This window comes from Pteronotus mesoamericanus, unplaced genomic scaffold (assembly GCF_021234165.1).
Source record: "Pteronotus mesoamericanus isolate MK-2021 breed Mesoamerican mustached bat unplaced genomic scaffold, CSHL_Meso_final scaffold_167, whole genome shotgun sequence".
Classification (NCBI taxonomy): Eukaryota; Metazoa; Chordata; class Mammalia; order Chiroptera; family Mormoopidae; genus Pteronotus; species Pteronotus mesoamericanus.
Window position 1 is genome coordinate 37,702,102 of NW_026555308.1, and position 22,399 is coordinate 37,724,500.

Below are 22,399 nucleotides of genomic sequence, written 5' to 3' on the forward strand. Positions count from 1 at the left end.
TCAGGGCATTTTTGAGAAGGCAAGCAATCGATGTTTCTCTCTCACACACTCTCTCTCTCTCTCTCTCTCTCGGTCTCTCTCTCTCTCTCTCTCTCTCAAAAGCAATGGAAAAAAACACATCCTTGAGTGAGGATTTAAAAAAAAAACAAAACCTAGAGCCAAGGTAACTGTTTTTTCTTTTTTTGAAATCACAAATCTTTGAAAATCCAGGCTATTCCCATGGGGGTCTGGAGAGAGTATATTTACATGCACAAGACATGTATAAAATATACTTTTGCACACAAACTTGGCATACACTCACAAACCCCATTAAGTTATTCTAGTATAACTAAGTTAAGAATCCTTGATTTAACACAATATTTATTTACTGTATTAATAAGATCCTGACATTGCACTTGAATACGTATTCCAAAAGAACAAACTGAATAAAAATGTAGTACATACATTTTGAATTAAACTAAATTTTCAGCATAAGTAACTATGAGAATAATAACTTTTTTAAATAAATTACACTTACCACTAACATTTTCTGTTAAAATAAGGTGGAAAACCTGAGCAAAGGCCTCAACATCTTTATGCAGCCATATGTCAGAAAGACAAGCATCCATTTCCTTTATTAACCATGGTTCAAGGCAATTCACATCTTTTTCTGTCTTTAAAAAAAAAAAAAAAAAGCAAAGGTTATGAATTACCTAACAGCTTAACCTTGGCTTGCAAAGAACATGAGATAGCCGTAATGGTCACAAGAACTGCTAACCAAATGGTACTGTAACTTAGGTTTTAACGTCAAAGTTTCTCATCTCATCACAATTATCACTCACAATACTATACCTTATTCTTATATTCATCTTTCATCTGAGAACAAGAATGTTTGTCAACAAAGGAGTACAATCCTGTAAAAATATTAACTAAGCACACTTCTGATAGGATGTTGCTAAAAGTACACCAGTGGTCCTCTCTCCCAACTGCACAGCAGAGGGACCATCGCCTGGAGCTTTTTAACACTAATGCCAGGTTCCACCTCAGAACAAGTCTATTAGAATCTCTGAAATAAAAAAACAACAAATTAAAAAAAAAAGAATCTCTGGTGATGGAGGCCAGATTACATGGGGCTTAAAAGTTCCTTAAATGATCCTAGTGTATAACCAAGTTTAAGAACTAACAATCAAAATGCTGTTCATTGAACAAAATGAATGTTCCCTATATCAAAACAATTTTAAACATTCTTTAAAGGTAGTTTTAAAAGCTTATGTGTAGTTCATTTGGATACATTAAAACTCTAAATACTGGTAAAAAACTGTAAGCCTATCTGCATTATGTACCTTCTCATACTCAAAACAGTAAGTTAAATTCTTTTTCTTTAAAAAGCGCATAGTCCCAGCCATATTCTGATCATGCTCATCAACAATGTCTTTTTTAAAGAATTCCAAACCAGAATCAAAGACTAGAAGGGTACTAGGAAATCAGCTAGTTCCAGTTTTCAAACAGACTTCATGGGACCCAATGCAGCAGAGGCCCCATCGCGGGGTGGGAATGAAGAGTGATGCATGACCAGGCAGGGCTTCTACAAATTATTTCACTTGTAAAAGATTTTGTGGCAGAACAGGTAAAATAAAAGGAAAAGAGAAAGAGAACTTGATTTGGTCTATAGTGAATAACTGATTTTATAAAGTCACATAGCTGTTCAGTGGTGAAAACAAGACTGGTACTGATTATTTGCTCAAACACCACCAATATTTTCTCAATTTTCTCCTACATTAGGATGTCTTCCATTGTTTAGCTCATAGGCTCTTAACCTTGAGGTGATAAAGTATCAAGCAATAATAATGTATATGCATAAAATCTGTAACTTACTTTCTTCAAAAAATTTAGAGAAAACATTGAAATAAAGTTAGAATGAAACAATAAAAGATATTGCATTATTTGAAAGAAAACTGTATTAGAAATTCTGAAAAATGTGTTGTATCCTAAAATAAACTAAAAGAATTACACTTCAATAATGCAGCAAAACATTATAATCTTCTAAGGATGTTCTTTAAACTATATAATTTTCACTCAAAATATTAGTGTGAAGCCAGTGAGATCTTACCAGCTGACTGAAAGCAGCATCACCACCATCATCCAATAAATCATACTCTTCAGTCACATTTGGAACAGTTCTCTGCCTCTGAGATTCAGACTTCAAAGAATTCTCTTGAGCTGAATACCACTCTGTGAGTGTGGTTTGCTGTTTCTCTTCTAAATTAATTACAAAGAAAGAATAAATAAATTCTTTGCTTTTTGAAATATATTCCTTTGTTTTAAATCCTAAATTAATCAGAAAATACTTAAAAGCTGGTCTTATTTAAAATAACTGACCACTTTCATTTTCAGTTAAAATGAGGTGAAAAACCTGAGCAAAGGCAACATCTTTATACAACCATATGTCAGAGAGAGAGGCATCTATTTCCTTTATTAATCCGTTATTTTTTAAATGTATTAACTAGCAACATTAATAGAATGTGTTATGCTGAACCATAAAGACATATGAAACTGCTTAAAAACCTCATGTATTTATCTGTTAGTACAATGTTTATTTTTAGTCCATAATTCAAAAACAGTATTTCAGCCATGCAATAAATGTTTAAATCAATGACATGTTCATAAAGCGCTTTGTAGAAACCATTTATTGAACTTCTGCCATCTTGCTAGTTGTTTGAGACATAAGAAGTTATATACAATTTTCATGTTCAAAGGTTTCAAGATCTAGAAGTTTTATAATTTACATATTAGTGATTCAGCACTGCACTGTAAAATAAGTACTGCTAATTGCTTAATCAAGTGGAAAATCCAAAGTTAAGATATATATCCAAGGTCATACACACAAAACAAGACAATCAAAGCTTGAAGCCAAATCTCCCATCATAAACAATGCAGTTAAAAATAAGTAAAAGTAATCTAACCCTAAGTCAAAATATGAGGTGAAGTCATGATAAGAAATGTATTAATAGGCAAATAATGCTAACATCAAAGTACAGAAGCAATTCATAACAATATCAAGATTTGAAAACCTTCACACTTTGTATCAAAGATGAGTTCCCTCCCACATGCTCCCCACTCTTGTCCTAAGAAATGCAGTGACATATCATATGTATGGCAGCACACAATCTTCTCCCTGCTTAAAAGAGTAGCTGAATCTTTGGATACAGATACACACAACCTCAATTCCAGCATCTACTTTCCTTTTTTAAAGTTTTTATTTAACTAATTAATGTATTTTAATTGAATTTATTGGGGTGACATTGGTTAATGAAATTACATAGGTTTCAGGTGTACAATTCTGTAACACATCATCTGTTTATTGTATTGTGTGTTCACCACCACAAGTCAAGTCTCCTTCCAACACCCTTTATGCTCCCTTTTCTCTCTTCTAACTCCTCCCAACCCCTTTCCCTCTGGTAATCTCCAATTTTAATTCCTCACTAGAGATTACAACTTCTGGACATAAAGTAGAATGTAAAAGGTACATTTGGGACAGTATTCTAATATAATATTACATATTTATACACAAGAGAGAAACAGTTTCAAGTGTCCTTGTACCTATATAGTATAATACTGGAGTATTCAAAAAAGTCAATAGGAATAGTAAATTTCTTTTTACATGTGTTTGATAAAAAGCTTACCTCGCTGTTTTTCTTTTTTGTATTTTAACATTTCTTTGTTTGTATATCCAGTAGTTCTTAAAATATCTTCCAGAAACATTTCTTTTACTTCAAATGGTCTTCCCTGTACTAAATAATAGAAATTTTTAAAAAGTTATTGTCTCTCAGAGATAATTCACATAAAACCATGAGAATCCCAAGTTAATCAACATGAGTACAAAATCCAAAAGCAATTCTATAGGTCAAGTGATCCTCATGGTATTATCCTTTAAATATAACTTTGATCTTTACTTTAGAAAACTGTTCATATGCTTCTTTTCCCAGTGCTTACTCTCTACTTATCTTGTGTTTGACATTATGCAAGGCACCAGGAATACAAATGGTAAGCACAAGAAGACCTGCTGCCTGGCCTCTTGGAGCTTTTAAGTTAGCAAAGGATACAAACATTAGGCCAATAATTCAGAATATAAATTTTAAAGAGTATGATAAGTCCATCAAAGAGAAGTACAAGATACTGTGACAGTATTTAATAAGGGGGTGGGGAATTTACTGAATCAAAAAAATGCATCCTCATTGAGAAAATGAGGGCCAAAACAAAGGGATAAACAAAATTACTAAGCTATATGGAAAAACATAGCACAAACAAAGACCATATTGTGGGAATGAATATGATGTTTTCAAAAAACTAAAAAAATGGGGGGCTGGGGAGGATATAAGAGGGATAAAAAAAACCAACCAAAACCCTAAAAGACCACGCTAGTTGGAATACAGTAGGAAAGGAGGAATAAAGAGCAAATTGTACTTGAATATGAGGCAGGAGAAACAGATGTCTTATTAACGGTTTTGGTCTTTATCCTGAGGTAAAGGTCATTCACAGTTTCAAGCTGGAGAGAATATTCAACATCATCAGAATCCCCATTCAAAGAAGACCATTCTGACTGCACCACAAAGAATGGATTTAAAAGAGAGCAGAGAACACAGAAGGTACAGGCTATTCCAATAGTCCATGTAAAAGAGGACAGCTTGAATGAGACTGGTGATAGCAAAAATGGAAAAAAGATAGATTCTAGAAACAATCAGGAAATAAACCCAAAGAACGCAGCATTAGATTGGATATAGAAGAATGATAAGGAAGTGTCAGTCACAGTTCTGGGATTTCTGGCTTACAAAACTGGATAGATGATCACATTATTCCCTAAGGTAACGGGAAAACTGAAAAAGGAGCAGATCAGTTAGCTGGTGGGAGTTGGGTTTTGTTTTTGATATGTCAATTGTGACGTGCCAAAATTAGCTTTCAATTAGGAGACATATAAATTTCATGTGCTTTATCACCCAAGAGTATTATGAGAAGATTTACAGATTTATGACTTAGGTGACTAGGTCGATGGCATGATTACTCAAAACAGGCAACATAGGAAAAGATTTTGTAGAAACATTAAGTATTCAGTTTGAGGCATATTACAAGTGAGTTGCTTGTAAGACATCTAAGTCCAAAGTTCTGGAGAACAGTCTGAATTAGAGAACAGTCTGAACTGGAAATAAAGATTCAGGAGTCATCATTCTAAAAAATAAAGTAGAAGCCAAGAAAGGGCATGAATGAGAACTTCCAGGGAAACTAACTGTGCATCTCAAGTACCTGGTAGAGTGCAGCACAGAGCAGAAAGCAGAAGGAAAAACAAAGAAGGAAAAAAGGGAAAGTAGGTAAGTAGTTTTAAAAAAAGCATCACAGGAATAATCCTAGAAAATACCAATATGTAAGCACCATGCAAGAGAAGAAACCCACAAAGGGGGTCACAAATTGCAAGTTAAATGAAACTCAGAAGGCAGTGTTGTTAAATAAACTATGATATCTGAGCATTTCATACACAAAAAGGGGGCCAATCATGAAAATATCACAGAAAATTTAATTAAGATTTCTGTGTAAAATATGAACAGTTGGCTTGGCAATTAAATAGTGTCAAAAAAATAATGGTAAGAGTACACAAATGAACAGCCCTATACACTGCAAAAATGTGAATCATTTGAGGCTTTTGAGAAAGTAAAATGGCGAAACCTGTTAAAATTAAAAATAAGATACTTTCTTTATTCACCAAGTTCATTTTCAGGAACCTACCCTTAGAAATAAGAGCTCCAGTATATAAACATACACATACAAGAATGTTCATTACATCAGTGTTTATGGTGCATAAAAGGGAGGATCTAGAACCAATCTGAATGTCCAAAAATAAAGAAATAGATAAACAAATCATTGTACATTCATGTTATAAAATATTAAAACAGCTGCTTAAAATAAGGAACTATATATCTGGAACCAATGAACTGGAGAACTGTTCTTGAGGTGCTATCTTATGAATAAAGCAAACTGCAAGATAATGTATGTGCTCATTTTTGTAAGACCACTTTCTGTAAACCTGATAAATACGCATATATTTGTATATCTTGTATGAATATGGACAAGGTGAGAAAATATACACTAAGCTTTAACAGGAACAAATCTCAGGAAAGTAGGACATGAAATAACAATTATGAACGTTTTTCTTATATATGTTTGTACTATATCATTGAAGTGAACACATAGTTTTTTCCATTTTTGAAGATAAATTTAATAATTTTTTATTATTGTTTATGCTGTTACAGTTGTCCCAATTTTTCCCCTTCGCCCCCGCTCCTCCCAGCCCACCCTTCACTTCCATAGTCAATCCCCACACCATTTTATGTTTTTTTTAAAGAATGGTAGCAAAACCAGTTTTGATTAAAGGACAAGGACAAAAGTTAAGTGGCAGCATGTTCAAAAGTACATGGGAAATAAACAAGAGAATGTAGGCTACTCATTTAAGGAGTCTAGCAAATAAAAGGGCAGATGTAAGACAGAATACAAAGGGGAGTGCAGGGCCAAAATAAAGACTATTTCCTTTTATGACTAGGGGATTGGCCCCACAACACAATAGCAAAGAGTAGTAAATGCAAAAGGATGAAAATATGGAGCAATAACTAATTAAGTATATCTCAGAGGAACCAGAAAATACATGCTCTCTACTTCAGAATATTCCCCAATTCCAATTATAATAAATATAATCAACCCAAAAGTTAAAATGCTAAAACCAATCTTATAATTTAACTTACTATATATCACTGGACAACTTCCAAAATATCTTATAAAGAGATTTACATCCAAGGCAGCACTAGAAAGAATTAGTTTCAAAGTTGGGTGCTTTTGCAACAAATCTCTTAACTTTGTAAGTAAAAAATCACTAAATCGATCCCTTTCATGTACTTCATCCTGCAGTAAACAAAATAAAACCATGGAAAATTTTTTAAAAATCTTATGGAGGACTAAGTTTTTAAAATTATGGAACTGTTGGTTTTATACTAATATCAAATTGAATGTGGACAAGGCCAATCAATATTAATGAAAATTTTCTGTTATAGACAATTCAGAAACAATCAGACACTAACAGCCTTCCATGGGTGGTTTTTTTCTACCCAGAATATAAAACCACACAAACTCAATTCTGAATTAATAAGTTTAATTTAATGTCCTCTTAATATAGTAGACAAAATCTACTTAAACATGTTTCTGTTACCATCAGGGCTCAGGTGCATCTTTTGGTTTGAATACACAGAACTACTAAGTTTTCAAAAGCTGCTTGCTGCATATTAATAAAACAATCTAATTTTTTTGACACAAACTAGATAAAGCTTATAATTCTTTAATAAGGTGGTAATTCATCTAACTTTCTTCATCAGCAGCTAGTTAATTTAACAGCTTAATCTCGAAGTTAAATGACTGTAAAGTATGCCTTAAGGGTGATGAATACATATTAGTTAAAAGAATCAGATGACTTATCATGCAGAAAAAGCTTTCATCATTCCAGAGAATGGTTCTCTAAGTGCATGCATGTATCACTTTTGCACATAAAAATCACTTTTAAAAAAATTTATTTTCTTATTTATTGAACTTATCGGGGTGACATTGGTAAATAAAATCATATAGGTTTCAGGTACACAATTTTACAATACAACATCTGTATACTGTATTGTGTGTTTACCACCTCAAGTCTAGTCTCCTTCCATCACCACTTATCCCCTTTTACCTTCTTCAACCTCCACCCACCCCTTTCCCTCTGGGAATCACCATACCGTTGTCCGTATCTATGACATAAAAAGCTCTTTTTCAAAAGCTATCTACTTATTTTCCTTCATGAAATCTAATGGTAAAAATATCTTAATCTAATACAAAATATTTATTTCTAATCATTACAGAAAATAAAAATTAACTTGATTATAATAGTCTGTTCAGGAAAAACAAATTGTTTCTCACTTATAACCTATTCTAAAAATTATATATTTATGTATTTAAATATTAAGCAATCTGAGTTATATATGACAAACTCAGCAATATTCTTACCACAATAACATGTGTCACAGCTGACAAGGTACTATCTCCTGCCATCAATGTACGAAGCAATACCCCATTAGTGCAAAATGTCAGAAGTGTCTTTGGAGAAACCCTTTTTAAAAAATCAAAATAATGTGCACAATTACAAACATTATATACAATTAAAACATGAGCACACTAAATGCTAGTTTCATATGTACGTTAGCAAATATTACTTAAAGTTACTAACATAACAGTATACGGATGCTTTACTGGCAATTTATGTCAAATATTTATGGCTGATAATCTCACAAAATTTTTATTATTAAACAGCCTTTATTAACTAAATTACTGTTTTGTTAAAGAACCATAAACATTTTTTTAAAGACCTTAAATACTTTTTGTCTGGGGACAAAAGTTTATCATAAAAGGGGTCAGCTTTTTAAATCACTATACCCAAACCATTAGAGCAAAGAAATAGTACTGCTGATGAATACTACCACTAATAATAATTAATTCAGTCATTCACATTTATTGAGTGTTTACTATAAACTTCACATCAAACCTGTGTTCCAGGTGCTCTTATTAGCCCCATTTTATAGATGAGAAAACTGTATATACGGTTTGTCAACTATTTATTTATTTATTAAAAATATCACAAAGTTTAGACATGACCTAAAGGTCCTGTCATAGCATTATTATTACTTGGAGTCCATAATCATCTAACTTTTTAACTTAACACATTCTCTATATTTAGTGAAACAGAAACATTTGCCTTTTCTAACGATAAAAAACAGGCTACTGAAGAATTGTCCTTACCTGCTTTCTAATCGTATCTGATACCCAATTGTTTGACCAATCCTTTCTCTTCTCTCTGCAGCAACTCTTTCAGCCACAGCAATCGCTGCTAATCTTCTTGGTTGAGTACAAAATATACGGCAGGGGATGCCGTTTTTAAAGCAATCATCTAATAGGAACTGAGGAATCTGAAACACAAGTTTTAAAGTAGTATAAAATGTATTATGTACACAGAGAATCCAATTCTCTAACATGTCTAAATATAATTGTAAAATCAACAACTTTCACATAACTGCTTATCATCAGCTAGAAAAAGTAATTTAAAAAGATCTTGTTCAAGATCAACTTCAAACATTTTATGGTGCCAGGAAGTAAGGATGAGGAAAAAAAGTCATGCCAAAAGGACACAGGAACCAAATGGAAGGAGTACTTAATAGCCAAATTGGGACAGTTGAATAATACAATTTTTAAATAAGTAATTATAAACCATACATAAAATATTCATGAATATATGATAAAAATGTATTAAAAAAGAAATAGTTACACCTTATGCAAAGAGTATAAAATGCTAATGAAAAGCATAAAAGATCTGAATATATAAATAAATGACACATTCCTGAAAGTATATAACCAATATTACAAAAACGTCAATTCTCTCCATTATTCTACAAGGTCAATGAAACGACAATCCAAATACCACTGGCAATTTTTAATAGTGAAAAACACAAAAATAGCCCTGACTGGTGTGGTTAAGTGGGCTGGGCATCATCCTGCAAACGGAAAGGTCATCAGTTGGATTCCTGGGCAGGGCACATGCCTGGGTTACAGGCCAGGTCCTCAGTGGGGGGCATGTGAGAGACAACCAATCAGTGTTTCTCTCACACATCAATGTTGTTCTCCCTCTCTTTCTTCCTCCCTTCCCATCTCTTCAAATAAATAAATCTTTTTTAAAAACTACAAAAATAGCCTAATATCAGGATTGCAGATTCTTTTTTATAACTAAATTCAAACAGGTCGGAAATATCTAAAACTGAAAGTAAGTCTTCCCATCCCTATCACTACCAATAGTCCTCTCCAAAAAAGTAACTACTGTGAAGTTTCTTATGAACTCTTTAAGAAAAAAAATATTTACACAATTCAGAATATTTGTGTATATAAAGAGCTTTTTATTCAGTTATTACTGTACACAATGTTTGTAATTTGTAGATTTCATTTAATGTATCAGATTACCTAATCCATTTATTTGTTATATATTCCATCCTATAGATGTGCTATAATTTAACAAATATAACTACACTTAAGTAATTTCCAGGTTTTTTAGGTTTGTTTTTATTAATGTTGTTGCTTGCTATTACAAGTGCTGCTGTGAACATCTAGCTTAACATACTTTTGTAAAGTTTAGTTCAAGCATGTAAATTAAATTTGGACAAAAAATTCCTTCCATAACTATTTATACTCCTATCAACAAAGCAGAAGATTTGTTTTTGCAACACCTATGCAAATACTAGATATCATACATTTTTAAATTTCTGGCAATCTGATCATTGAAAAATAAAGTTCTGATTTAATTTCTTTAACTATGAGTGAGAGGAAAAGAGCATCTTTCCATGCATGTCTCAGCCTCTGGGATTTTTTTAAATCTTGACTGTTTTAACGCAGCAGCATAAACATACACTAGCTAAAAAATATTTAAAAAGAAAAAATAATGATGAGGAATATTGTGCTACATACTATAAAGCTACAAAAAGCAAAAGGTGGGATCCTAGTGCAAAGATAGAATTAAAGATATCAAACAAAAAATTCCAGAAATTTCTGTTGTGTTATAGAAACTTAGTGTGCCTGAGTGGGTTAAGCATCATCTCGCAGAACAAAAGGTTGCCAGTTTGATTCCCAGTTACAGCACATGCCTGGGTTGCAAGCCAGATCCCCCCAGTAGGTGGCAGGCAAGAGACAACTGATGGATGTTACTCTTGCACATCGATATTTCTCTCCCTCTTCCTTCCTTCCCCCCTCTCTAAAAAAAATAAATATTTTTAAAAAAAAATAGAAATATATACTCCAAATTTAAGACAGTAACACAGGAAGGTGTGTGGCAAGAGAATTAGAAATCTTTCACTTTCTCAGTGATATTTTCTATAATGTTTGAATTCCACATAATAAAAAACAGGAAAATTCAAGACATTTAACTTCCTAATGCCACTAAAGCAATATAAAACTGGCTAATGATATTAACTTTAAACTCTATATTTACATTTCATAGACCAAAAACATTAGTAATTTCACTTTCACTCCTCAAATAAGATACAATTATTTCTCAGGTTTAAACCTATTAAATAGTTTCTTCTTGAAAACCAAAGAGCATAATATTGAATTCCTCATTAAATTTTCAAGTATCTTTTCATACCTAGCAAAATGATATACACAATTGTAAAATGAGGCATACATAATTCCAATGTACAAATATTATTAGCAAGGACAATAAATAATTTAAATAAAAATGTTATATTTACCAAAATTTTCATAATCTCTATTCAATATAATTAAAACCCTACTGTAATACCAAAAAAAGTATAACAGTCTAAGATATCTGGACAGATTGGACCCCATGGAATTTCACTTAATAATAAAAAGAACTCATGCTGAAGAAAAACCTTACATATTATCTTCAGATAAAAATTTCATCATGTTTTTAATTATTTAGTTTTGCAGGGTCAAATTTTAGGGATAAAGAGTTACAGTTCTGTGAGAATGGGTAAGTCTTACAAGTTAATAATTTGTCAAGGTTATGGTCAACCTCTCTTATCAACTTGCCTTCCCTATTAACTAAGTTTACTAAACCAAACAATATAACCAATAGAAATCTTAAGCAATTATCAAAAGTAAATTTATGTGTCCATTAAAGAAAAGAATATAAAATTATATTAGCTATTCCTTCTGAACCTCTATCAAAAGCAAAGTAATTTTACTACTTTAACATACTGACATGTTAAAGAACATAACCAAGAAAAGGTCATATCACTGTTCCACTCTTACTTCCAAACTGTCACCCTAATGTATAAAATGTCATGATAATAAAGTCCTTTGATTCTAAACATCCAAGTCCAACATATTAATTCTATTCTACCGTCAACTATATATTAACATTTGTTGTTATTAATATTGCTTTTAATTTAGCTGCTATTTATAAAACACTATAGTAGGCACTTTATACACATCTCTAAACTTCACCTTGAATAGCAGTAATTATTAGTTCCATTTTACAAATGAAAACTCCGGCTCAGAGAGGTTACAAAACCAGCCTAAAACTTTACACCCAATAAATGAGGAAACTGGACTTTGAACTGAAGTCCCAAGTCCATACTCCTTCCGTTGATGCCAAATCACATCCTCACCTCTGTTTAAATGAAGGTACAACATACTAGTTTCAAATAAATATTTTTAAAAATTTCCTTTCTACAAAGTCTTAAAATGTACTCTGAGCAATAATTTATTTTTGAAATAACCATTAAAGTAACCAGAAGTTCCTTTGTCTGTTTCTGTTTAAGTACACTTAGTATAAATTTAATATAAAACTGTCACATGGGATAAAATATATTTTCTTCTATAAACAACAAAGAAACAAACCTGTGTAGTCTTTCCAGATCCAGTTTCTCCTACAATCAAAACAACTTTATTTTCCTTAATTATTTTAACAATTTCTTCTTGTTTCTCAAACACTGGCAGAGACTGCCTGAAAGAATCAAATTCGGATTCTCCTCTTTTCACTGGAATCTGAGGTATGCCATTGTTGAGTCGCCCACTTGTCTTACTCATTTCCCGGTTTTCTTTGAAAATGAATAAAAGAAAAAATTTATGATGAACATTAAAAAGAAGTGTTAAAATAATTTCCAATATAATTTTGTTCAAGTGTTTCTTCTCTACTCACTATACATAAAGTTATCAAGCAATGCCTTAACTGTTGTACTCCAATACTTAATATTCTGAAAGAATATGTTACAAAATTCAGTGCCAGTAAGAAAGCAAATTTCTCAAAAGTATTTCTGGTGCATAATGTTCACAAATGAACAAAAATCAATCATTCAATAACCATTAAAAATAAAATATCATTTGATATCTTAAAATGATTTTCAGGCTTATTTCTATCAATAATGACACAGAAAATTGAAATTTTATAGTAGGAAACAATGTCCATTATATTTATAAAGTCTGTTATGTACAAAGTAAAAACAAATTATGAAAAAAAAATACCCTATATGTTTAAATTAAACATGTAAGATTATGTGATCAAATAGAATATTATGTGTGAATATAAGGTCTTCATGCTTAACAAATTTCCTAATTGAACATTTTAGCCAACATCTACACTTGCCTAAACAGACAGAAATAAAAAAGAACCATGATGTGTTTATATTCTTCATATAATTCAAAATATTTTTGTGTGTATATATTTAAAACTTAAATTCCTTGATATCTGGTATCAACTGTTTTCTGTATTCTGCAAACCTACTTCAGTGAACTGAAAATGAGGAATATTCTGTCACTTCAGATAATAAATTTCTCACTAGGGAAGTTATTTTTTCAAATAGTGAAATTACAACTTAATTTTATAACCTAAATATATTATTTATCTACCTTTCAGCAAATTAATGTACTGAAGACTCTGTTCTATCTCTTACCAGAAGCTAAAATCCAATTCCAAGTCTCACTCATTAGCATGTCATGGCATAGTAACATAGGAAAGTATAGACCTTACAGTCAAATCTCAGCTCTGCAGTTTATTGGCTGGTTGAGTGGCCTTGAACAAATTATTTAACTTATCTGAAATCTACTTTATTCACTTGTGAGAGAGGGGAAATTCTTACTTTGCAAAGGTTGCTATGAAGCCCTATTTAAAGAGTTTAGTATACAACCTAGCATACAGTAAGTGCTCAATAAATGGTAACTATTACTATGACACTTAAAAAGACAACATTATCTAATTTCATGACATGCCTTAACACTGCATTTCATCTCAAAATTTTTATAAGTCTTAATCATTTCAATAAGCTATTCAAACTGGGAAATCTTATTTCATCTTAGTTTTTAAATGTAAATTTTAAATGAAAAAAAAAAACAAGTCATCAAATAATAAGATAAACACGGAAGCTCCCCAGGAATACATACCAGCTTCAACTGCAAACACATTTCCTCTTTCAGTTTTAGGCAGAAGTTCAGTACGTTCTTTATTGGTGACAGGAAATCTTTGAATTAGGCTCCTAACAGCATGTTTTGTATTATGAGTCAAATTACAGGTCATCATTGCATGAGCTGTTTCTGATCCATCTTTCTTCTTCACAGTTAGGTATCTATTTGCTCCCTTTCTGAATATTAATAAAAATCATTTATTTACTATATATAGTCAATTTGTTCACATATGATGTATGCCTACTCAGAAAACACATCTCAAGCAAAACATTGAAAAAAATCAAAATGATTAGGGAGACAATGCTGAAAACTGCAAAAACCTCAATTAAAGAGGACTGTGATGCTAGGGTGACCACCAGACCACTTTCAATTAAAATTTCAAAATGCTGCAAATCCAATTTTAAATCAATAAAAGTGGCTTACTTACCCACAAATGCTAAAATTTGTCTTAGCAGACTTCATGGTATATGAAACATCAACAGTTAATTTGTGCTGGGAAGCATACAGAGGGAAAAAAAACAATCTGAACAACAGAATCTAAAAGTGATAATAAAAAAGTTATGGTTCACTGTCCAGACTAATATATCCCACTGAATGTATCCACAGTTTACTGATGATGTCACACTCCCATGAACACCTGTTAAGAGAGCCAAGTTCAGTGGCTGGACCAAAAAAGCATAAATCAGCATTACTGATTAAGTATTTTCAGATGTATATTGGGAAAAAAATTTTTTCAAAGCTTCTGGATCTAGCCTTCAAATGTAAGGCAATGATGATTTCTAACTGTTCTCAAATTGTTTGTTGTAGGTACATTTATTTCTTCAACTGGTCCAGGACAAGTTAAACACACAGGAAGTCTTCAAATGTGTTTTGAATGATTTAATAATACATGTTTATAATATAGTTCAAAGTAGTACTAGTAAAGAGCACACTGACCTGGGTTTGAATCCCAGCTCTACCACTTACTAGCTGTGGGACTATAAGCCTATTATTTAATAGACCTGAGCCTAAAATAATAATACCCAGCTCAAAGGACTATGCATATGATTAAATAAGATAATGCATGTAAAGGGCAGTATATATTACAGAGTAAGCACTAAATAAATTAAAGCTATTATTATCATTATAGTGAGAAAAAATATTTCTTATATTTAAAAACAATATACCCAAAATATGTGATTAAATATTTTATCATTTGTTAATGTCACCCTCATATTATGGAAATAAGCAACACAGCCACAAATACAATGAAAATTACATGTATAATTTTCCTAATTTTCATTAGATTTAAAATTTTTCAACATCTTCACTGTAAGAATAGTATGAAACAAAACTGGGGGTTGACCTATACAGTTTTAGCTATCTAAGTCTTCCAAGTAAGGCTTTCAATTTACCAAGATTTTTAATTTCTGGAATTCTTCAATGAATTATAAGCTTTCTATGCTGTCATCTACTCCTTAACTAGTGCTTTGTGATGCTTAAATGACGGCATAAAGATGAAATAATAAAATTTAACCTGATCTAGAAATTATTTCCATGGTAAATTGGAATTAATGATTCTAAAGATGTTTTCTGTACACAGACCATTCTGAAACTTCACCAGTTGCTATATACTCATTCATTCCCCTTCTGCATCATTTACTTTATAAAATTTTAACTATAGAGGGCAAGAAGTATGCTGAAATGAACACTAGAAAAAGAAGTGTTAGATTTGTGTTCAGCTAGTAATACTCTTTCAACTAACAAGCAATATGATCAAAAGTAAATCATTGTACTTTTCTGACACTACATGCTAGTTCATTTTAAAATCTCTAATTTCTGTCAGCTCGAAGATGCTTTCATTTTCTTAAAAATCATTTCAGGAAACTTTTGCTAGTTTCACGTTCCACTAATTTTCTTATTCACTTACTCATTTATTAATTTATTCATTCATTCAGTCACTCCTCATATATTGAGCACCTACTGTCTGCTAGGCACTATGCTAAAAGCTGGGATTGCAAAGTTGAAAAAATATACTCTTACCTCAATAAACTCACAACTAAAATAATGGGTTGGAGTGAAACCTTCCTAATAATGAAAATACCTAATAATAATATAGCATGTATGTATAAAAATAATTTTTATAAAATTATTTACATATATAAACATATACATTTAAAAATATATGCATAAAGATAACACATTAAGCAGGTGTGAGTACTTAGCCATTAGCATTTAAAATTTACTAAATTCAGTTTGAACATGGATAGTGGGGCAGAAAGATAACATCAACTTGATAGTTTTTGATGTTTTAGTAAAAGATTTTACTTGTGGCTATTAGTGCTCGTTCCTACCACATTCAGCACCACAGTGACACAGATATATAATAAAAAGGTAAGTAAAGTTTTTCATAAAATATTCACCTTTCAATGTGAGGATGGAAACATTCAATACATCAGAGATTTGTCCCACTGTGTAAACTAACATAGTGAGATCTCATTATGCTCTCATTCCAACGTAACTGATGCCATGCTTTGATAAAAACTGTTAAAAGAGTCTCCTTTACGAAGCAAAATTAACTAGACTAGCTATGAGATATGGAAAAGATGCTAGATAACTGAACTTCATATAAACTTTTAAAAAGAGTAAAATGTAAGCCCCATATGCAATTTTTAAGTAGGAAAAGAAATGCACGAAAATTACAGATAAGAACACCGTAGTTTCTAACTTTAAAAGGTAAAAGTAATCAATACATGCTATGATGAAGTATTGGCATTTCAATGACTTCTCCCTTGGGGGGAAAAAAAATGATGATATAACTAATCAAATTTGATGCAATTTTAGTATTAATCCGTTTATCAATTTACACAGCATGTTACTGAATATTTAAGATAATCTAATACAACCATATGAATCACTATTCCTTACTTTACAAATCTGTAAACAGTTTAAAAGATCAGCTAAAGAGCCAAAATCTAAGATGACTACTTAAAAAGCTCAAAGCCACCAAGGAGCTAATGTCTCTAAAAAAATAATACACATGAGTTTGATGCCTAGTAAACGCTTAATTTCATATCTCCTTAATTTATACTTCTGTTAGGCAGATAAATGAAAAGATCTAACTCCAAACAATTTTCTCCCCAATACTGTAATATAAAATTGCAAATTTATTAAAGTTTATATCATACCAATTTGCACTTTTTTATGAATACCTAGAAATTAATAAATCAACCAGTTAACTTTGTCACTAAATACAGTTGCTTTCATGTCATGGACACTATATTTGTAGTAAGTTTCTGTGACTACGCACAGCTCCCGGAATATTGCTATGAACTAACTGTGAACATCAAAAATTAATTAAACATTAACTATGTTCAAATCCTGGCTCTGCCACTTGCTCTAGCTGTGTGATCGTGGAAAACTTAACCTCTCCAAGCTTGAATTGCTTCATATGCCCATGGACATGGACAACTGAGTGGGAATTGACTGTGGGAGCTGGGGGTCGGGGTGGGATGGGTGGAGGGGGGCAAAGGGGGAAAAATTGAGACAACTGTTAACAGAATAAACATGATTTACAAACTTAAATTTAAAAAAATGAATTGCTTCATATGTTATACAGATACCAGATGTTAATAATAGAGCTTACCATATAAGATTATTGTGAGGATTAAGTGGTAACCTACTTAAAACGCTTAGCACATGCCTGTTAACACAAGAACATGTAATAAATGTTACCTGATGTTACTATTATTATTGTGCACCATCGGCTTTTTCCTTCAATAGATGTCCAAAAATTCACTAAAGCGTTCATCACTTTCATCCCATTTTTCCTATTTTAGCTATGGGAAAATAGGAGAGGGGCAGCATGCAGCCTTCCATGGCAAAAGGCAGGGAAGGCAGCAAGTAACCCAAGTATGAAAAGGAGGGCTTTCATGTAGGGTAGAGCCTCCTGGCCAGGGGGAGTAGAGCACTTGGATACCTATTAAGCAGCGACTTCAGCAATAACAGGTTAAGAAACCTATACTTCAAAAACTTACTTTCATATAGTTTCTATTTTATCTTTCCACAAGTTTTTAACAAAATTCATTTTGTAAATTTTATTTTTTCTAACTTGGACTATGAAGAATAAAAAAGAAATTGTGTTTTGTTCAGAAAAGTATGCTTCTGAAACCAATAAAAAATTCTGAGATGACATTTTTGGTATGGGAAAACTTCACTATAATTTCAAAAAAATCTTTAGGATATCCTAAAGAACTCCAAAAATAGTATTTTCGCCAAAAGATAGGTACAAAGTACAAAAAATAATCAAATACAAAGTAAATTCAACTCTTTAGGGGGGAGATGAAAAACAAAATCCAAAACACGACTTCATTTTGAAAGGGAAATTAAAAAAAAAAGGTGATGAGAAAAAAATTATAAATTATCACACAGTAAGTCTAGACTCTGTTTTTTAAAACCTGAGAAGCAGCTCAAGATAATCACAGAATCATAGAATCTTAATTTTAAAACAAAGAAATTAACACCTTCATATTTTACATTTAAGAAAATGGGTCTTTAAAGTTTAAGGTACGTGACCAAAACTAGAGAATGAGGCAGTGAGAGACTAGAAAAAGGATCAAGGTTTCCTGACCTTTCCTCCACACCAAGTTCTCTCACAAATACGTATTAAGGAATAATAATATCAAGCACAAAATTAAAAAGTGGAAAAACTAACTAGCTCCCTAAATTAATGAAGTTAATTCTAGGAGGTGTTAAAAAAAAAAAAAAAAGTCTTTACTCAAAGGTGAACAGAAAAACCCATGAGATATGTCAGATACAAATTCACATATAAATGAAAATAAAAGATTTAAGAAGTATATTCAAAGTGATTTAGTTCTTTACATATACATGAAAAGAAGAAAAGCATTTGAACGTCACAAGAACCACTAGATAAACATTGTACTACATTTGCTCAAAGTTAAAAAGGGAAGGGAAAAAAAGCTGGGAAATTTCAAGAGAGCTACTGCGGAGCAATGGATATTGGTATGGGACTAGGTAAGTAGGCAGGGTTGCCTTGCTTCCCTTAGCATCTCTTTCCTTTTTCCTCACTATCTGTCTCTTCAGTGTTTCTTTATCCCCCTTTTTTGTCCTGATAATTTCTTTCTTGCTCTCCCCTTGCCCAGATATTTCTCCATTCTGGACCATCCCTTAAACAGATCAAACTACTGAAGTGAAGTAGAGGTAGTCTATTCTAATAGACTTCTTTTCTAAAGAGTAATTTCTAATTGTCATTTCTAAGTTAATTGTTCAGAATTCAAAACTCATTTAACCATAGATATTTCTATGGTTATAGCTGTAGAATTGTGCATTTATAACAGATGTTTTCTACTGCAGGCTCACAACCTCCTATCTGCAACTCTCAAATCCAAACAGCTCTGAAAAATTTTTCTAAGTCTACAGCAACTTCAACTGGCAGCAAAGCCTGATTAAACTGACATGGCTATTTCCAGGCTTTACTTATCTTAGTGTGAATATTCACACGTTTTCCAGTAGAAATATTAATGTGGTTAAAGGTGATGCCTATACTTTATTAGGGGTATTATGTAACATATTGCAAGTATACCCTAATACCTTTCTAAAATCAGAAAAATCTGAATCTCAACACCTATTTGATCCAGGTGTTTTGGAATAAAGGATTATTCCCCTGTAGTCTATTTTTATTTCCAAGTGCAGTGTTTAACCTATTCAGAGGACTGTAATATGGGGGTGCTCAAGAACCTAGTCATTGTTCCACTGGCTTAGTGATATCCAAAATGCACATTCACCAAAACTAAATCCCCTGTCAATAATGTACCACACTGTGGTAGACATTCATATGTAAGACATATCTACATCAGCTAATTTCACTTTAGAATCCTATTTATTTATTAATACATTTACTTAATAAAGTGTTGTTTTTCTCCTCTTACCTAAAAACTAGTAAGCCGAAATGTTATCTTTTTTCCCTCCCTCTCAGTGGTTCTTAACCAGGGGCAATTTTGCTCCCCAGGGAACATTCTGGCAACGCCCAGAACCATTTTTGGTTGTCACAATTGAGGATGGAGGTGTTACTGGTATCTGCAGGGATAAAGGCTTAAACATCTTACAATGCAGATAACAGCCCTTCAAAATAAAGAATTATCCAGTTCAAATAAAAATAGTCACAATACTGAGAAACCCTGCTATATGTTAATCTCAAAATGAAAGAGTTCCATAGAATTTTAGAGTTCTTCAATGTGGATGGCTCAAATGACCTTTCCCCAATATTGATCAATGACTATCAAAAAAAAATATGTACTGTTTCCTCCTATTCCATTTTATTTAATTGGTTCTAATCATCTGACTCCTGAGTTGGTAAGAAAGAAAACAATCAACGTGTGTTCTACTGCTCACCATTATAGTAGAGTAACATTAAAAGAGAGAAGTTCTGTAAATAATTATCTTTTGTCCATCCATTCTTTAAAAAAAAGAAAACGATTTAAGTTTCAATGACATACAAAAATGTTTTTTTCAAGGAACTTCAATTTTTAAACTATTTTTTCTTACATCTTAAAATTTACCTTTTTTTTTTTCCTTGTCTCTAGGGAAAACAAAAAAAAGGGTGGGAAGGGTAGGAGGAAAAGGAAAGAGCTGAGTCTGGTACAGACAGGAATCAGTTTAGCTACATATTATGTAATTAAGGATGTAAATCTAAAATAATAATAACAATTTACATGCAGTCAGATACATTCCTCTAATTTTTGGAATTAAATAACTTTCTTCAAATAAGAAAAGTTATCAGCTTACCCTTTACTTTTAGAGACCAAACCAAGAGACTGACTCAATCGATGAATAAAGGCTCTTTCAGTACTGGTCAAAGAAGAAGGAAATTCCATTTCTAAAAGGAAAAAAAAAATACACAAAGTACCGTTTGGGAACAGGCAATTTTCTTTCAAGGTGCTTCAATATGCATACATAAATATGAAATATAAAAATATCATATACGCATATAATCAAATTTATTATCACATTTTATGTGAAAAGTAGATATTCCGTAACTACTGAATGTCTACCACAGTTATGACATTAATAAAAATTAAATCTAAGTGTGTAAAGGACTCTAATGGTTCACCAAATATTCTACTTAATTGCACTAGAATCTTGAGTCGGTATGATAACTGATGATCGTATTTTACTGTTTTAACTTAGTCCTCACTTGCTTAATGAACAAAATGTTTATTTCCTTCCAGGATGAGGTGTGCTCAGACACATCAAACTCCATCGTCTTTGCTTTCACAGCTGTAGAGACTTCCTATTTCACTAGCTTGAACTGGATTTGTCGGTATTTACCGCCGAGGCTGCACGTTTGTTTAAAGTTAAGTTCACAATCACTCTGTCCAGGTCATCCCCAATTTTCGGCTGCGAGCTTCCAGAGTTACGGGTCCCCTATTAAGGCCGGCCAGTCGGAATGAGCCTGGGTCTGCATCGTGTGACCCAAGACAAGTCGCTCCCTAACCTTAAGAGGTATTCAAGACGTTTCACACACCAAAGTTTAAGTTTTTTAAGTATTGAGCGTGGTGCTTCTAGGATTTAAAGCACTACACATTGCCAGTGCATTTATTTGCCTAATTTCCTTCTGCTTCTCTCGTGTAGCTCAAACATAACTCATGTAGGGCTACCACGACTTCCTTTAAAATTTAAAAAAAAAAAAAAAAAGGAGCGGCTTATCAATACTTAAACACTGGCTTAGCCAGCCAAGTCTTCCAAAGAGCCTCTCTCCGAGGAAAAAGAAACGCCTCCTGCCACAGAGCAACCTGACTTTTCCACCTCTGATGCCACGCAAGTGCCTCCCGCAGCCCCACGGATCAGCAGGTCGCCGCGAGGCTCCTCACATCCCACTGGCGGGCTGCCAAGTGCGGCCCGGGTCTCCCCTCGGTCCTCGGAGACTGCGCCTCCGCACGGGGCTCAAGGCTGGGGACGAGGGACAGCCGGGGTGGGGGGGGGGGGGGGGTCCGTGTCAGAAGCCTCACCTTTCTGGTCCCCATATCGGAAGCGCTCCAGAGCGATATTGACTGCGATCTTCACCTCCTCGTCTATACGCACGTCCTTTAGCCCCCTGGCCCGGGCGCGGCCCCCAGGGCCACACTGAGCCGGGCCGCCACCGCCGCCGCCGCCAGCCGGCGGCCGCGGGGAGACGCTGCTAGGCCTGGACATGGCCCTGAGGAGATGGTCACTCCGCCGGGAAGCAGCCAGGCCTGCGGGCTGACGGCCAAGAAGAGGGACAGCAGACCTCCGGGGCCAAAGCCGGGACCAGACGGCTCCACAGGCGGCCCGCGCTGGGCCGAAGTCACCAGGAAGCCCCAATCAGTCACCACAACAAACCGAGGAGCCGCCGGCGCCGCTAAAACACCGGCACGGTGGA

General features: G+C 33.2%; 1 protein-coding gene across 1 annotated transcript in view; it reads right to left on the reverse strand.

Moving 5' to 3' along the window:
* YTHDC2 (YTH N6-methyladenosine RNA binding protein C2) overlaps positions 1–22,399 on the reverse strand; it is a 64,125-nt gene extending 41,726 nt beyond the window's left edge. The window contains exons 1-10 of the mRNA XM_054589956.1: positions 22,008–22,399; positions 20,785–20,875; positions 13,981–14,177; positions 12,442–12,641; positions 8,839–9,005; positions 8,050–8,152; positions 6,765–6,921; positions 3,663–3,770; positions 2,090–2,238; positions 518–653 (exon numbers count right to left, since the gene is read on the reverse strand). Coding sequence (XP_054445931.1) covers positions 518–653; positions 2,090–2,238; positions 3,663–3,770; positions 6,765–6,921; positions 8,050–8,152; positions 8,839–9,005; positions 12,442–12,641; positions 13,981–14,177; positions 20,785–20,875; positions 22,008–22,191 — 1,492 coding nt within the window. The 5' untranslated portion in view covers positions 22,192–22,399. The remainder of the gene's footprint in view (positions 1–517; positions 654–2,089; positions 2,239–3,662; positions 3,771–6,764; positions 6,922–8,049; positions 8,153–8,838; positions 9,006–12,441; positions 12,642–13,980; positions 14,178–20,784; positions 20,876–22,007) is intronic.